Source organism: Python bivittatus, unplaced genomic scaffold, assembly GCF_059951505.1.
Source record: "Python bivittatus isolate LINGU-HERP-01145 unplaced genomic scaffold, Pbiv_v1 ctg000980_np1212, whole genome shotgun sequence".
NCBI lineage: Eukaryota > Metazoa > Chordata > Lepidosauria > Squamata > Pythonidae > Python > Python bivittatus.
The window spans coordinates 21,791,387-21,810,357 of NW_028277125.1; the positions used below are offsets into that span (position 1 = coordinate 21,791,387).

An 18,971-nucleotide genomic window follows, 5' to 3' on the forward strand; every position below is an offset into this window, starting at 1 on the left:
CTTAATCACTACACTATATTGGATCTATAGAATGATTCTACTACTTTGCCTTGTGTAAAGAGATGTGCTACAGTGCAGCTTTGCAAAATGTGGAGTCAGAGGCAACTCAAAACATTTTGAATTCCAGGGGAAACGTGCAGCTTCAAAATTGTTTTAAGCTTTCACTTAAATTTATTTCTCAGCCTGGGTCCCTCATTTGGATTACTGTATAAAAGTAATGTCACTGATTGTTGCAGCGTTACACTGAATGTAAAATATAAAGCATTATTATAGGTATTATAGGTATGGTAAGGTCTTAATGGTTTTGTTGACTACAAACTACTTTGAGTCCTTAAAGCGGGCAGCCTATAAATACTTAAATAAATAAGCAAATCAACAAACAAATGCATTGATTACCTTCAATAATGTGTTTCCTTGAAAGTCCTCTTTCTGTTTCAGCTCTGCAAAAATGTACATATTTATTGTTCTTTGTGTTCATACTTTTGATTTGCATAAAAAACTATTTGTCAAAAATAATCTCCAAATGTTTTACTAATAATAATGCCTTTGCATAAAGTATACTACCATATGTATTGGACAAACAATCTATGGCATAAGATTTTTAGTGGCCTGCTGTTCTGCTGGCGTGAGCGAGGAAAAGGGAGAAGAAGCTCAGTTTTGGCCTTGAAGGGCATCTGTGCTGTCACGAGGGCTGATGAGCTGACTGGGCTGTTGTGGGGAGATGTAGAGACAGCAGTCCCAATAGTGCAGCCTGGTATATACTGTAGGCACTGGGGACTAGAGCCCTGGGGGGACATCCACCTCCTCAGTTGCTGGGGGACATGCTGCTGGTCTGACCAAAACTGGAGAGAAAGAGAAGGAGAGGGGAGAAAACATCTGTGCAAAACGGAGTGGCTGGAGAAAAAAGTTGGAGTGAAGTTACGTGAGTGTGCAGAGCAGTTACCGGTTCCTGGTCAGGAAGGGGAAGAAAGGTCTGTGTGGCTTCCTTGGAAGAAGGGAAGCGAAGACCCAGAGAGAGGACATCCTCATGCCAGGCCCAGGATGGGAAAAAGGAGTTTGTCAGTCATTGGCAAAGACCTGGTCATGGGGAAGGACTGGGCAGAAGACCCTGAGAGAGGTTCTTCCCTTAAGAGAGAAGCAGTAGGTGTTCAGCTGAGCAGATCCAGGAGAAAGTCAAGTGGTGCTGAGCATACTGCGTCCAGCCCATTCCTTTCTTTTCACTCTCTCTCTTGATAAGCCCAGAAACAGGGGAGGGAGAAGGAGAGAAAGCAGGAATGCTAGAGGGGGATAATCTCTGGGAGGGAGACTTAGGAGGAAACCTGATACTGGGTGAACACTGGGATTGTGTTGCATATTCCTTTTGTAAATACTTGTTGTAAGTAGCTTCACTGTAAATAGTAAAAAGCATAGAAGCCTCCACTGTCCTGCTTTTCTGCATCAACTGCCACCCTTGCATAGCGAAATACACCTCCAGTTCAAAGAGAACCCTGTCACAATGTGACACAATTCTCTCACCGAAACATTCTTTTGCCATCCTTTTTTTTAAAGGATAATCATCTTGGTTTTGACCATAAACTATTACTTCTCAGCAACTAATTGGTGACTACTTCTTGGCTCAGAAGCTATATAGGGTTGGACCCAGCTAATATTTACATGGAAGACCCCCACAGATTATAAGGTTTAGGCTACATTGCGAAGCTGAAAAAACATCCTGGAGAAAAGCAACAGCAAGCCGCTTCCACAGTGCTGTCAAGAAAATTATATGAGCATATTCATGGGGTTACCTGGAGTCAAGCTTGACCTGAAGGAGACTTTTATCTATATATTCTTTTAAAATGTAAGGTAAGCTTAAATCTACCAGGTATCAAAGTTAGCCAGATGCACTGTTAAAATTAATCAGTAGGCATAGAAACGGATTCTCAAGATGAATGATTCATTCAAAATCCTTTGGTAAAGAATAATTCACTATGGATTTTAGAGGTTTTTAAAAAGCCAGACAATTAAAACTTCCACTTTATTCAGAATATATATCAAAAAATGTAATCCCCGCTGAATTATTATGTTGCTTATTAATATTAATATATAGTCTGACATTAATTTAGGATGCTTTTTGGTTCTAGAAGCAATAGCATTTGAAAATTATAAAGCTTTCAAATAACAAATCACATCACGCTTTGAACAAAATTCTTGGTATCCATAATTCTGTAAACATTTTCTACTTTGGCACTGATCCAACAATAGAAATGAAAAGAAGGCCCTGTCACCAAGAAAGTGCACCTATTGGTAGCCTAGGATTGTAAAGAAGGTGTCAGAAAGTTAAGGCCGAGATTGGTGTCTTTATATGTTCAAAGGAAAAGGAAAAGGAAAAGGAAATAGTTAGTATGCTCTGTGAAGGCAGCACAATAAGAACAGATAACAAAGAAAAACCAATGTTGCTCAATTCCTATTTTGTCTCTGAATCTGCTTCAACAAAAGAGCATGCATTCCAACAGCAGATTATAAAGCGAAGGATGAAGGGGCCAGATTGAAGTTTGAGATGAATAGAAACATAGCCAGGGCATATGGCACCCCTTGAATGAGTTTAAATCTCTAAAACCAAATGAATTGCCTCTTACGGTCCAAAAGGAACTTTCACAAATCATGGAAAACTAGTGTAGTGCCAGTTGACTAAGGGAGGGGAAATGCTGTTTCAATCTTCAGAAAGAGGAAAAAAGAAGATCCAGGATACTATTGACTGTCAGTATGACACATAACTGGGAAGATTCTAGAGCAGTTCATAAAGAGCAAACTGGAATCATCTTGCAAACAATGTAATAACGATTAGACATTGGTATGAATTTGACTAGAATTTATCCTAACAGACTATTTTATTTTTTTATTAGTTTACCTCCTTAGTAGATTAAGGTAATGTTGTAGATGTAATATAGCTTCATTTCAGCAAAGCATATGACAAAGTAGCCCATCACATGCTGACTAGCAAAGTAACTAAATTGACCTGGATAACATTACAATTAAGTGGATACATAGCTGGAGCAAAAACTGTATTCAAAGGAGTAATTCATTCATTGTCATTAAAATGGAGAGAGGAATTGGGGGTGGGGGGTTGTCACAAGGATCATTTCCAAGTTCTCTACTCTTTGATATTTTTAGTAATGATTTGAAGAGATTAAATTATTATCAGATTTGCAGGTAAGACAAAAATTGTGTGGGATACCTTGTGTATCAGAAGACAGAAATAAAATTAAAATAAATATTGATAGGTTAAAGCAGAGGTTCTTAAACTTTGCATTACTACCATCCCCTAATATGATAAACAAAAAGACGTGATTCCCCCATGAATAAAATGAATTACTATATTTCATTGTGGTTATGCTCAGGCAGGAAATAAATATGTCACTTCATAATTAACTTTTAATTTATATAACACAGAAGTTCTCAAACTTAGAAAGCAAAAACAAGGCCTGGAGTGTGTTTTCCAAGTGCTCAGGCTTTGCCTATGCAAGCCTGATCAAGTTTTTAAAAAGTTTGTGAGACCTCCTAAACTGCTCATGCATAGAAATGAATTGAAAAAAAAAGGGAATTAGATATTATGAAGACAAACACCGCTATCTGCTGAATTCAGTCCTGATCAGCTTTTGGTATACCATCCTGGGAGTGCATTGTATTAATAGCAGCAGACAGCATGAGCATAACCACAAGCTTATGTACTCAATGGATGAGTTTTCTTCCCATATTTCCCTGAATTCGCTTGGAAAACAAGGACATGTGTGATGTCACAATCTTTAAATGGCTCATCGGCACACCATTTACCTCACAATATGTGTGATAAAGCAACGATTACCCTAAAGTGATTCTCTGAATCAAAAGCAAAGTACTTCACTTAGGAAAAAAAAGTGAAAATCACAGGTATAAAATGGGGAATATCTGGTTTGGTAACAGGACATGTGAAGAAGGTCTAGGAACAGTAACCAACTGCAAACTGAATATGAGTCAGCAGTGTGGTGTGGCTGTAAAAAAGGCAAATACTATTTTAGGCTTCATCAACAGAACTATAGTTTCCAAATCATGAGAAATAATAGTTCTACATTATTCTGTGTTGGTCCAATTACTGCGTTTCAGAAAAACCGAAATAGGTTCAAGAATAATCAGGGACTAGAAAGTTCTGTGATGAGAAATTGAAGCAGCTGGACATGTTTAGCTTTCAGAAGGGAAGACTACAGACAATATGACATTCTTCAAATACCTCAAAGAATATCACACAGAAAGTCAAGACCTGTTCTTAATTATTCCAGAGTGCAGGATGTGTAGTAATAGATTTAAGGTACAGGAAGGAGATTACAACTGAATGATAGGAAAAACAAATCCTCACAAGAGCAGCAGACAGTAGATCCAAGAGAGGAGATAGGCTTCCCTTCCCAAGATGTGTTTGAGCAGAGGTGAGACAGCCATCTGGCTTAGATGCTCTCATTTCAGGGGTATCTGAAGTCAAGATGGTAGCCACCATAGCACGATTGAAGTTCCACTCATTTTATGGGTGTCACACACACGACATACACAAAAAACAGGCAGAGCTTCTATCACACTGTGGTGGCTGCCATCTTGACTGTTGTGATTGCACCTTGCAGACATCCCTGTTCCATCTGGATTCTCAAACGGAGCCGTGCTTTGATTAGATAGACTCAAATGACTCCTTCCAAGTTCTGAGATTCCACCCTTCTTTCTCCTGAGCAGATTTTGGAGCAACAATATTATTCTTAGTACATGTTTTAATTATTTTTCATGTGCTGAAGAAGTGTGACACCAATGTCCTTTTTGTCTAAAACTTCTGACTACGAATTCTGACATCATGCAAGTAAAGAAGAAATGGATGTAGGCGAGGGTTCAAATCTAAAGGTAAAATAAGAGATTTGGGACATCTGCTCTTTGCTTTTGGTTTAACTTTGTTTTATTTGCCATGTTGTGTTATTGTCTTGCTCATTAAAACACTGAGAAGTGAAATGTTTTAAAAATTGTTCGACATCTTGATGGAAAATGAAGGCCACAATAAAAGTAACAGATGTAGAAACCTTCCTAGTCATTCAGGGAGTTAATTGGGCCTTGGGGATGATGAATGCTCCTGCAGGCTTAATAAAAGGCCCACGTGTGTGTGTGTGTGTGCATGTACACATGCACATGCATGTACACACACAAAATCAGATAATTCATTTGAAATTTAAACTACAAATTGGAGTTGAGGCTTTCTTCGGATCTGAGGGGAATCTCTTCACTACTTCCTGCTCTCTGCTGCTCCAGAGACCTCCTAGAAGTCAATGGCAGAGAAGGCTGCATGTTCTGTTTGCTCTCTCTGTCCAGAGAGCAACAATGCTGCTGGAAAAAAAGAGAACAGGTTTTGAGTCTGAAGCAGCTCCATCCCAAAATGAAAAGAAGAAACCGCATCTTCATTTCCCTCACTCTCCTCTGCTCCTAATCTGGCATCTGGTAAAACAAAGATGATTCTTCTGCCTGGAGCATAGGATGGAATCCACAAAACTCTTCCTTTTTCAGCTGCAGCATTCATGCTGAGGATGAGAAGGAGAATAAGGAAAACAAATGGGGGAGGGAGTTCTTCTGAAATATATGTTTATGAAAGCCAAAGGGTTTAAATAGGCTTCCAGAGCAGCCATTTGAGGAGGTGTTGGGGGAGGGAAAAAAGGATAACTATTGATCTCATTCCTGAGACGGTCCTCAGAATCTAACTTCTTTTACAGCACCTCTTAGCTAGGTAGAGAAGAAAATAACTTCTTTGATATATGGGTTCACAGTGGCTAATTGGGCTGAACATTTTCTTCTGATGAAGCAACTGCCGATATAGCTTTGGCAGAGCCGACATGCAATCATCTTTGAAATCTTTCCTTTTAAGTTCCCAATTTACAGTATTGCTGGCAATTCAACTTCCACAATGAGGAAAGGTTCTGAAACCTCCAACCCAAAGGAACAAGATCTTTGCATAGTGTCACCATTAAATCAAAATCACAGGCAACCAAGATGGAACATAGAGAAGAATAACAGTGAAGCTGAGGAGAGGAATAGAATTAATATAGATAGGTTATAAATATTTCACTAAATAAACCTGTTTCATAGTCTTCAGTTTCACCCAGTAATAAAAGTTGCATGGAAATTTTGAGGGAATCTTTCAATTTATTCATTGGGGTTCCAGTTTAGCAGAGCATACATGTATGAGTAGAAATAAATTCATGAAGAATATCTACAGACATATGCTTAAAATACAAAAAGATAAGTAAAGTTATTAAGAATATGACACAGAAAGTCAAGAAGGCCTGACAGAAAACCTGTATTTTTTAGATTTCTGTACTCATACTGGGGGCAAGAGGAAACTAAGAAGTGTTCTATTTTCCCTGTAGGAAACAAGCCAAAGAGAAGATCCTAGGAGGAATTTTCCAGTCAGAGAAAAGAAAAACACAGACAAAGAAAGAAACGAAGAGAGAATCCCTTGCTTACTGTCTCTACTCCTAATGCCTCTGCTGTTCAATAGGATAAAAATGCAAAGAATTAATGTTTCTGGAGTTGCATCTCTAATAAGCAAACCAGCCCTTTAATTCATCAAATTCTGCCAGAAATTCTACCCTGGCTTCTCCCAGTAAGCTCCATATTCAATCCAGACTCCACCCTTTGCACTTCTAGAAAGCAGTTTTATAGCAGTATGTGTCTTTTGGAACACCATTCCCACCTCCCACCCCCCTGAGATTAGATTGGCCCTGACCCTGCCAGCTTTTTGGAAAGCTTTGAAGACAGGGGGTCGGATTGTTAGTTGGAGTCCATGAGATTTTTGGCAGATTTGTAGCAAACTGGTTTTTTACCTCAGTTGTCATAATAGGTATTATGGTTTGCATTGTGATTTTAAATGTTGTTAGCCACCCCAAGTCATCGTGGGGAGATGGGTGGTTATATAAATTGAATTAATAATAATAATAAAACTTGATTAAACCAAAACTTGATAAACTAGTAAAGGGGATATTGAAGCCCTCAGCTGTCTATAGGTCATGGCACCTCTCCAACAATAGGTATTCTTTTAGGATGCATCATGAGGTGCAGGCTTGTTGTCCTGTTTTTAACTGAATGAAGCATTTTTAAAGCAAAACCCATTCAGTTCTGAAAAATTTAGTCTCTAATTCTAGGGCTGAAGATAATTTTAGCCAGTAAAATTTGTATGGCAGTCCTATGACAGAGGAAAAAATTATTTTCTTTTTCATTTATCCCTCTATGGGGGAAGAAAGAGAGCAAGCAAGAATGTGAGAGCACCTGAACGCAAGCTCTGGCCCCATTCTCCATGAAAGAAAATGGTCTTCTTGATTTGGTCTTGCTGCAGGAAATGATCTGAGCGTATGCCCATGGGTGAGGCAGATATTTTTAACTCTCTTACATTTAATAAAAAGCTTTCATTTCTGCAAAAACTGACTATTATTCACACCTACCCTGTTCCCCAACTGATAATAAGTATTACATGGAAGAGAATTCTGTTCCCCAAAGGTCTTATGGTTGAAATTATGCAACTGAGAAGCAGCAAAGGAAGAAATGTGGTTATGATATAATGTTCAGAACTTCTAAGATAACATGTAAAACAGAAGATACTGAGGTTACTAAATTATGACATTTTATTTGTGTCACTTCAGACACCCCTGTTAAGCCCTAAGAGGCTGGGAAACAAGAACCATTTACAGAAAGATATTTATTGCTAGTAGAGTAATAGAATCTCAAAAGCCTACCAAAGTCAATCTCCCACACAACTTCTACCTAGTGTGATTTAAGGTGGAGTTACTCTGAGTCGCCTACTCATGCTTCTCTCTTTCCCAGGACTCAAGAATCTGTTCTGTAATGGCCTGGTTTCCCCTTGTAACTGTCTTGCTGTTCCCTCATTGTTCCCAAGGTCTGTTAGGCATTCCATTACACCACTTTCCTTTCAGACTCACTCTTTCTCTCCACCATGAAATAAATGCACAGAGGGTGATGACACCCCTTCCAGTTTACGAAGATGAGCCAGACCTCTCCTCTTCCCTTCTAATGCCATCCCTCCCAGCCCTGGTAGCTCATCTTCAGGCTGCCAGGGCTGGAAGAAGCTGGCAGGAGAAGGGGGAAGATGTCTTGTTATATTGTAGCATCTATTGGCATGCCTGAAAAGCAGGTGACATATACTGGGAGGTTGTGGGATGAAGTGGGAGAGATCCTACTTCACCACACAGCTCTTCAGCACCGGTTAGTTGATTTTTCAGGCTACTTTTAAACATGGGTTTAGTGACCTCCTGAGAGGGTGCTAAACTCATGTTCAGACTCCTTCTGAACACAGGTTTACTGCTCTTTCAGAAAACTGTTGAAACTGTGCTTAAAAGAAGCACAATGAATAGATGACAAGGGTGTGGGGCAGTTGCTTGGTGCAGTGGGAGAGGTTCCTCCTACTTCCTCTTACATCCATTCATCAGTGTATCTGTCAGATGTGAAGGCTATTTTTAACTACTGGTTTAGGGTTCTTCTGAAAGATCATAAACCCATGTTCAAAAGCAGCCCAAACAACAGCTGACAGGCAAGAGAGGTCTCTGAATGTTAACATCTGGTTGTCGACCTCAGTCAGAGGTCCACTGTGAACTAGTATAGAGAGGCTCCCTCTTGCTTCATTCTGCAACTCCTCCTACCACTGCTAGTCTAAGGATCAACTTGGAGACTTGGTGAGTTCAGAAAACTACCTAGCTTGAAACATTCAGACTATCCTACAGCCCAGAGAAGAATGGCTATGAAGGACAATGTACAGTGACTAAAGGGAAGGGAGCGTGCTTGCACCAATCTAAAGCTTCAAACGGGCAACAGATGGCAGGCCAGTATCTCACTGTGACACTGACTGAATTGTTGATGAAGCATGTCAGATTGCAACCACAGCAAAATTTACATGGCTTGTTACTTGCTTAAGGGGGAAAAGACTATCTTAACCCTGGAACAGCCAAGGATAATGTTAAATTGCCTCAGGTATGAGTGGGATGACATAAAAGCAACCACATGAGGAAAAAAGGATGCAAGGACACGTTTAGCTATGGTTAGGTACAAATGGGGAAATACCCCATGTTTCATTGTGATATTTCTGTGTTCAAGAGAAGTATCCTTTTTCTCAGTATTTCAACATTTCTGGGACTCCCTACAAAGAGTCATATTTATGGTTTGAACTTCAAACTGCACATTGTGTGCTAAATATACAATCCAATGCCAAGTTTGATTCATGTATTTCAATCTTCAAATGAGATATTACATTGCCAAATATGTTGCATTTTAATTTCTTTTTGAAAATGGGCATGATATTTGACTGTAAAATTAAACTGTGTTATGAGCATGTGTATCAAATTATCAGTTTAAACCTGTACTTTATGCAAAAATCTAAGTTCAGCAAATCTTCTCTGGACAAATCTAGTCTTTTGGTGATTTACAGATCATGCTAAGCCATGGTTTTTAACTCTGCTTCATTGAATAAGACACAATGGGTGTGCTAGACCATAAATCAGATAAGCTACATTACAATTTAGCATTTTGCATGAACCAAGCTACTGTGCAGGAAATGCAAGCTTGTCAGTTCATGTTGACATTGCAATGTGTTGCTTGCAGAGAAAAACTGGTTGATCCAAACTTAAATCTTTCCAGCAAATTCATTATCTCCAACTGAGCTCTACAACCAGATGTAAAACTGGTTATGGAAATTCAGACTCCCTTTTCTTTTCTACAGCTTGATTGTATGTGCTGTGGGAAAGGTAGCATAAAAATACAGTCAAAGGCTGTCTTTGCCCATGTTGCCCATATTGCCCATCCAAAAAAGGGCCTTTGAAGGGGAGAATGAGAAACAGGAGAGAGTTTAGCATCCCTCTCATTAACATGCTGAGCATTTCCCATAAGTTCTCCTTTTCTAGCATGAGAAGATCTTCTCTACATGTATTTACTGAGAGAGTAACCAGTTTTAAAATCAAAAGGCTTGCTTATTCTTTTTTGGAAGAACCAAATTAGTGCCTTGACCAACCAACAGCACCACATCATGTTGATGCTTATTATATAAATACATATACTGTATAAATACACACACACACCCTGAGAGAAATATATTATTTCTGTAGCACAGGAATTCACAGTATACTTACTTTCCACCCCAGTAGAGTTTTGTTGTAATGACCAGACTTGATCTCCTAAACAAACCAAACACATTAACATTTCAATTTTGTTCAAAACAGATAAATACCATTTTAGTCCCCGGTTCTTCCTAATGCGGCCTAACCTCCTACATCTTCAAAGGAGCTTGTCCAATTTAAACTATGGCTCTAAAGAGAAAGTCATCTAAAAGACAAAGCGCAGTTGCTGACCTCATGGCCTCTACATGTTAAGTTGTAGTGTTGTGACTGAATGCTCAGTGTAATTTTTTTCTTCAGAAAACATCCATAGTATGAGAGATTTGAGAAAATAAAGTAGAGACATCTTATCATCATGCCAAATATCTAAAATACATGCTGAAGCAGCTCTCAGCTACAGAACGTTCCCATTTGTCAGCAGTTGGCAATGAATATGTACAACATCTGAGTGCCCATGGAACCCCAGAATTAAAAAATACCATAGTAATATAATAATGCAATACAAGATAAATCATTCTTTCTTTTGTTTATTCAATTGTTCTTTTTTTTTTCTTTTTATGTTCTGTTTTATTTAAAAATAGTGTTAGTAACAGTAGAAAGTAGTAGGAAGAAGAAGTAGCAGCTGTAGCTAAAATTTCATGGGATTGTCTCATGAGATCTCTCAAGATCTTGGGAGTAAAATCATATACAGTACATCTCACAAAATATGGTATTTCATCCATTTGTTTGTTTGTATCAGGCACCTGAAAACATTTCTGACTTATGTTACACTATGTGCTTTTGCTTCCTTCCCTCAAAAAGAGAGTGAGAAGTTTCTTCCATTCTTCATTATTTCCCTGAATTATCATGTGACTGGTATGATCTCTCTGAAAAACTGTCAGCATGCTGGGCCTTTTAAAGTTTAAAAAAGGGAAAGGGATTAAGTGAACTCCACTTCCATCTCTACCCAGTCTCGCAAGTTTTTCTACAGATTTTTTTTTTCCAGTAAAAAAGTGCTGGGCTGGGAAAACTACTCTGCAAAAATTAGCAGCAGAAAGAAGCAGAATTTTGATGATCTACACATCCCTAATCTCTAGTACTTTCAGACAGGCACTCTGGGGAGGATATATGTAGGCGCTGTATTTTCAAACATTTGAACCAGGACAAGGTCAACGGGCTTACAAAGGTAAAGTTGAACGGTACCAGTCTTTCATAACCTGCTTGCACAAAGGGGGACTGAATTCTGACAGATAGCTAAATCAATGTCCTCCAGGCAAAGTAAGAGAATGAGTTTAGTCCTTAAACATCCTTCCTTTCCCTTTTTCTGTGAAGACAAAGAGGGGAAAAACTGTGACACTACTGCAGATAGACACCTACAGCATTACTTCCTAGGATTTTTCTATAAGCTGGTAGAATGTCTGGACACATACATAAAACCAGGACAATCTCAATAAAATTGGGACCTGTATACACCTAAATATACAGAAACTTGGAAAAGCTACACAGCCTTAGAACCATGTCCCTGGTGTTTATCTAAAGACATCTTCAAAGCTTTGCCTACCCAATAGCTCCATAAGGGCAAGGTGTTGGAGCATACCAGCTTCTTACACAAATAGTCAATAGAGCAGTTGGTAGAAGGTGGTCTCTATGGTCTCTTGCAGAAATAAGAAGCTCAGTATTAGCCAGGCAGTAGGCTTGGATGTGAGATCAGTTCTGCAAAGCCTTAGCAGCAAAATCTGGAGGAGTTCTCTGAGTCTGAATTTATTGTTCTCCATTCTACAGATAACACAAAGAGCATACAAACAAAACATCCTACCTCCAGCCTTTCTTTTTTATAATGTTTCCCAAAATAATTTCAGCCCTGTAAGAACAATAAAAACATATACATATAATAAGTATTTTCAAAATTCATTTTTTCAGGTGACCATTCATTTCACTATTCACAATATCAATCCGTATTTAATCATTTGCAGTTTCATACAAAGAGAATATTGAAAGTTTGAATAGATCACCTGTTCCTCCTCTTTTTTATGTAGCTAATAACTTCAGTGTTGGAACTGGGCAGAAATGAAATACACTTTTAGCTGTACATGAAGCACAGAAGTCTTTCATCAGCTATAATTTCATAGTTCTTCTAAGTATGCCAAGGAATTATGCCATGGTTTGAAGTTTTTCAGTTCAGAAACAGTTTCTCAGTTGGGGGGAACAGAAAATACTTTGGTTGCTGACTTGTATAAAAGGAGGAATGAAGATGTTGCAAACAAGGACAAAAGACTGATGCATATATCAGCTTATGACTGCATGCATCTTAGTCCTTATCTTTGAGGTAGAGAGGCAATATAAATATCATAGATGTTAAGTCACATGTGAATCAATGTTTTATTCTCTCTCTCTCTCTTTCTCTCTCTCTCTCTCTCTCTGAATCATTTTACTCTGTCTCCAAATGTCACAGCAAAGTTTGTGTCCATGGAGAGCAACACATCATAATTTTTACTCAGAAAATATCACCTAATCATCTGGTCACAAAATACAAACCAAACAGCCTGTGGTGCCTTGGATCACATCTGCAAGGTACAGAATACTTTTTGTTGTGCTCAAACTGTCTTATGAAATGTTAGTATTTTTTTCAGAAAGCAGTCTTCCAATATTCTTTTACCTCTAAGTAAGTATTTCTTCACATTTTACAAGTTCAAAGCCTTTTGTTTTTGGTTCTAATGAATATCTTGAGATTGGAGACTAAAATCTAGAGGAATCCAGGTTCAGAGTAAGTGTTATATAAGCCTTACTGCATTTGAAGTCCCTAAATACGATATTTTTACTGTAAACCCCCCAGAGTCACCCCACAGTGAGATGGGTGGTGACAAATTTGAAATAAAAATAAATAAATAAATTCAGTACACACAGAGAATTGCAGAAATAAGATATATGGAGATCCTGAGAATTGAGGGAAATCCAGATAAACCGAACAAGAAGGACATCAGATCGATTGCCTATGTCTCTGTGTGTTTGTAATGTTTGCATGTATGTAAAGAAACATGGATGAAAATGGGATAAGCATGCTGCTGGAATTCCCCAAAACCTCTGAGCTATTGCAGAGAACTCCATTGCTTTATGATGGTGTCAACCAAGACAGAAGCTGTGCATGAGTCTGGCCTGGTTGTGATGGTTTCCTTCTGTTCCCTGAGTTCTGCCTACTACAATGGTCCAGCTGTTGCAGCCATCTGTCAGCAGACCTGGAGAGAATTTTCAAAGTAATGACTATTTTTTGAGATATTTTGTGAAAAATTTTGCTCAGGCAGTTTCCATTATCACATTAACACAAAGGAGTTACTGTAATCCTAATAAATTGGACTATGGGAATCTCCCGTCCCACTCATATAATGAATAAAACAAATCCCTAGTTTTCCTGTCGGAAGAACAGCCGCAAGAATTTTAAACACAACAGTATGTGAAACAGATAGAAGCACGTTCAAAAATGTGCAATGAAAGTCACAGCACAGAGCTTTTGGTTTTACTTAAGTGCAAGGAAGTAGCACTTGTAACATGATTTAAAACAGATTCCCATCAACCTGGTACTTTTCAGATGGTACTTTTCATACTTCACCTCACATAATCTTTAGCCAGTACAACTAGATATTATAACAGTTATTTTTATGAGACTAGTGAAATGACAGTATCCCATTCTTAGATTGCCTGGAATTACTTATTTAGATGGAACTGGCAAGTTTAGGGGGATAAGTTGAGGGTGAAATTCTGAAGTTCACTGAGCTGCTGATGAAGCTAGTAGGAATTCTCCTGTAATATGTCCTACGATGCTAAATGCCTCCATATCAGTTATGTGAAATGGAGACAGGAGAATCCTCATTAATTTAAACAAACACATTTCTTCTATCTTACGTTCTGTCTTGTTAGTCCAAGAACATAGGAAGTTGTCTTATACTGAATAATTCCATTGATCCATCTAACCTAATTTGGTTGATACTGATAAACAGCACATCTCCATGTTTTCAAACAGGAGTTTTCCCAGTCCTATATGGAGAGGCCAGGATTAAATGTGGGATTTTTAAAAAATGAACTACAGTTCAGCCACTGTCCTACATGATTCCCACTGGCAAAGCCACAACATTCAACTGAGAAATAAGATCACTATCTATGACAGGAATAATAGGAGCATTGATACATACTTTCCAGCTGCATATACCTCTGCCGTGTCAAAGAGATTCACGCCACTTTCATAAGCAATTGTCATCAGCTGTTCAGCCACCTTTTGGAAACAGAGACATGAAATTAATCTCAGAAATATAAAAACTCTCCCTTCCCAATCTTCCAAACTTTGCAGGAATGACTCATAATGAAATAGTTGCCCAGAGATGAATCAGACTTTATTACCAAATATAGGTCAATTTTTAAATCATGGACAGTGGACAGAACTTAGGGATGCAGGAAAGAACATCGTTGCTATTTCTTACCAATACTCCCCTTTTTGAACCTGGGACCTTTGTTCACACTAATTCCAAGTAGTTAAGCACATCAGCTTCCTAACTCATGGTTTGAAATTGGCTTGTAATCACTTTCAACACTTAAGCTTTATATGATATATAGTCCACACTGTAATAAACCACTTGATAGTTAACTGTTTATCAAATAAGCTTTATTGTGATATACATAATAAATTCCCAACCATGAAAATTTATGCTACAATACATTCATAAGCATTTAAGAAATCATAAGAATCTTTGGCTTTAATTTTATTTTAGTACTAACTACTGAGGACTGCAGCTTGACATCGCAAGTCTAAGCATATTTGGGTGAAAGCAAGTCCCCATAATTGGAACAGGAGAGCCTATCTTTAAAGATCAGGTTAAGAAAAAAATGCTATTTTCCACAGTCAAAGAAATGTTGAAGTATGCATATACACTCCAAAAAAAAAGGCCCACTGAATTCAATGAGAGTTGATTTCTCCTACATAAATGGGCACATTATAACTTAAAGCGGTATAAATTATAGGGAACATCGGAAGTTGGAGTGGCTAGAAAACACCCAATATATTATATTATGTGAAGTGATGGACCATGCGTCTAAGAACAGAGATTTGAGATTCCCTGATTTGCATTTCATTCTCTTAATAGCTTTACTATAGCACCTTGGCAGTATACATGGAACAGCCAGTTTTAGGTGGTCTATCTCTGGACCAAAAAATGTACAGTGCTTTATCTGGGAATGGCCGAGTGATATTGGTCTCAGCTTGGCTATGGCATGCCTGTTTCAGGAGGTGGACAGCAGGAAAAAGGCAAGGCCATTAGCAACTGCAGGTAAGGGAAAGAGAGACCCTGGGAAGATCAGGGAGGAGTGAGCCAGCTAGTTGGGTATCCTGTGCTTGAACTCAAGGGTGGTAGCTAAGGGGAGGTAAAGGAAAGAGAGCCAGTTTCGTTTAGTGGTTAAGACACCAGGCTAGAAAGCAGGAGAGTGTGAGTTCTTGTCCCGCCTTAGGCATGAAAGCCACCTGGGTGACTTTGGGTGAGTCACTCTCTCTCAGCCCAACTCACTTCACAGGGTTATTGTTGTGGGGAAAATAGGAGGAGGAAGGAGCATTAGGTATGTTCACTGCCTTGAATTATTTATAAAAACAATAAGTTGAGATAAAAAATCTAAAAAAAAAGAAAAAAAAAAGGAAGCTGCTGAGAAAATTGGCCAGCAGGCTACACACAGGCCATGGAGAGGACAAGGAGAGAGGGGAGGTACATCAGTCTTGTCAACTAGCCCTGTAAGATCCCTCTAGATTTTTATTTAGCCAAAACCCAGAATAAACCTGCCCTAGCTTTAAAGCATATGCTATGAGTTCCATATTACTTTCTTTGGAGAGCAAGTTGGTCAAATTTAAACTGGGTTGCTACATTACTATAGATAAAATACTATACATTCAACTTGATTAAGAGACATGAGGTTTTGGTTCCTCTATATGATCATTATTTGCTATATCCTGTGGCAGAAATAGTTTCAATTTATACAGATTTCTGTGACATGGCTTATAATTTTAATTAAAACATTAAATGTACGTATTTATTTCTAGATTACTCCAGTTCTGTTTTCTAGATTGTCATTAAATGACACATCACTCACCTCATCTGAAATTTGACCTCCAAACGTGACCCAGGTCCCTAGAAAGTGACAAAGAGATTGGTTAATGTTTAGGGCATACTTTTCTTAAACCAAAATACATTATAATTAGGACATTTGTTCCTTATAGGATCTCCTGATGTTTGATTTGTTTGAGGGATCCATTACTTTATGAGAAAGTACTTCATGGACACGGAATTTTAACCACTGTACTAGCTGACCAGTTCCAGCTCCCTAAACAGCTTTGTTTTAACTAAGTAGGGATTCCTCCCTTTTGAAGGACATGGATGGAAATGTCTTGAGATGATATGGATGCTTCCATACCACTAGCATGGATGGCTCTATGATCAGTGTCAGAATTGATAAGCCACATCTGTCTTTGGGAGTCAAGCTAATTTATTTCTAACTCTTCTCTGGTTTCTCAGAAACAGCAGCAAAGCTGGCATTTTCCTCTGATGTGCTGCAATTTGGCCTCCATTGTGGGTGGTTCTTTTCCCACTGGGGGGAATTCTTGCTATACCCTGGCTCATGAACTCAAACCATTAATCTTCCTTCTCCCTCAGTTCACCAATTTATTCCTGCAATTTCTCTCTTCCTCTATACATTGGAATGGATCTTCCCCTTCCCCAATTCAGCTGCTTTGGCATCCTGAAACGAGCTATGCTGACATGCCATCAATGCATCCTTGCAACTTGCAGGAAGTTTGTAATGCAATAGTAGAATGTAGCCCAGAAGCCTCTGGAGCATTTCAGTGCTTTTGTTTTACATTTTTTATAATCGATCTTCCTTTAAGCCCACAGTTTTCTAAATAAACCACAAGAGAAGTGCAGAGAACTACACATACTGAAAACATGTACTGACTATATCTGTGCTAAAAACATGAAACAACGTTATTCTCTTGTGTGTGGCGAGGCAGTAAGGGGATTTTTGTTATTCTACAATCAGTAGGAGCTCAGGAGGTAGACCCTGATTATATGACATTCTTTGTACTGTCTGCATTAGATTCAATTTTGTATCATCTTTCTTTTCTTTTTTTATGATAGATAAATAAATTAAGAATACAATCTATTTGCAATAAATTCAATGGGAATAAATGGAGCTGGACAAGGGCCTGCTATTTCCCCAAAAGCTTGCATCACAGAAATTCTGTTAGTCTTTTAAATGAATAAAGAAGTAAAAGGTCTATCTTTCTCAAAGTGAGAAGTTAGCACAAGAAAACCAAGCCACTTCATCAGAATTAACTTAAAATATCCACAGATAAAATACAGATAAATTTTTATATTTAATTTTTGTAATTACAAACCAAACACACGAATACAGCAAAATGTTCTAATATGCTTACTGTATAACTTTATTGTAATATGGTTCTAAAGAGTACATGCAATGTACTTGGTTTCTGCAATTCATGCTTGTATAACCTGGAAGATGACAATACATACACACATTACTTGCTCGTTCCCACGAGCAAATACTCCTGAACTGTGTTATTCAAGGATACTTGCAACATTGGCTGACCAATCCTTCAATTATTTCTTCTCAGCAACCTTCCTTGTTTCAAAGGACAGGTTTTCAATATTCAGTATCTGCCAGTGAGGAAAAGAAAAAATCCCTTCCTTTGTTTAATACATAGAGGTAAAAAATTGTTAGACCCTGCTGATCAGTAAAAACTGAAATAGCCTTTGTTTCTGTTCTCACGGGAAAGCTTTACACATTGTGATGTGGAAAGCAGAGTGCTGAAGTGTGAAAAATTGAATTAAAACATCACCCTTTGCACATTGTTACCTAGTTACCATGTCACTTTGATTCAGTCACAGTTACAGAGCAACCCCAAAGATGCCAAACTCAGTGTATGCATGCTGTAATACAGGGCTTGAACTGGGGCAATAGTGAGAAAATTTTATAAAGCACCATCAGTATTTTCCTAGTTTTAGACAAGTCATGTATCTGGAGGCTTTCAAAAATAACACTATGCAAGAATTCCCTACAAATCAAGAAGATGGACATCTCCTGCAGATATAATTCAAGCACCTAACACATACATACTAGCTATGGCCTAACATTATTGTATTCCCCTCTCGTTGCCAAAGGTCTCCAAGTCAGTTCACAAATAAAGTATAGGTGACACAATAAATCCAAACAAAATCTCAAACAAAATCTCATACAATTCAAAATATCCATTAAGTTCTACTGGACCCCTCAAAAGTGTTTTTAAAAAGCTGGCACTCATCTTTTCTATGCTAGAGATGTAGGAAAGCTGACGGGATTATGGTATTTTTGTTGCAGGTATATACAGGTTTTCTTTTGTGGGAATGTGTCTTTGTTGTCTGTTTTTTTCTTTTTTCCCCCTGTGGCTTAAGTTTTTTTCTTCTTATTTTCTCACCATAAACCTCTCCTTATATAGTAGGGTTGGGTTCCTTTTAAAATTATTTGTACAACAGTAATTGGCGCAAAGCCAATTGGGTGACCTTGGGCCAGTCACTTTCTCTCAGCCCTAGGAAAGAGGCAATGGCTAATTACTTCTGAAAAACCTTGCCAAGAAAACTGCAGGGACTTGTCCAGGCAGCCTCCGAGAATTGGACACGATTGAACAGGTTAAAAAAAATTGTAACATAGTGATTTAGTTTATTTACAATAATGTAAATTTATAACTACTTTTTAAAATGAAATATTAATTGCAATATTTTAAAAGTTTAATAAAAAATGGCCATGGGATGAAAGGAAAAAACA

The 18,971-nt window shown here is 38.1% G+C and overlaps 1 protein-coding gene across 3 annotated transcripts in view; it reads right to left on the reverse strand.

Moving 5' to 3' along the window:
* Positions 1–18,971, reverse strand: part of KCNAB1 (potassium voltage-gated channel subfamily A regulatory beta subunit 1) — a 169,519-nt gene that overhangs the window by 32,075 nt on the left and 118,473 nt on the right. For all 3 annotated transcript variants that reach the window (XM_007426302.3, XM_015887756.2, XM_007426301.2), the window contains exons 3-7: positions 16,248–16,285; positions 14,312–14,391; positions 11,944–11,988; positions 10,164–10,208; positions 397–440 (exon numbers count right to left, since the gene is read on the reverse strand). In XM_007426302.3, the coding sequence (XP_007426364.2) occupies positions 397–440; positions 10,164–10,208; positions 11,944–11,988; positions 14,312–14,391; positions 16,248–16,285 (252 nt within the window). The remainder of the gene's footprint in view (positions 1–396; positions 441–10,163; positions 10,209–11,943; positions 11,989–14,311; positions 14,392–16,247; positions 16,286–18,971) is intronic.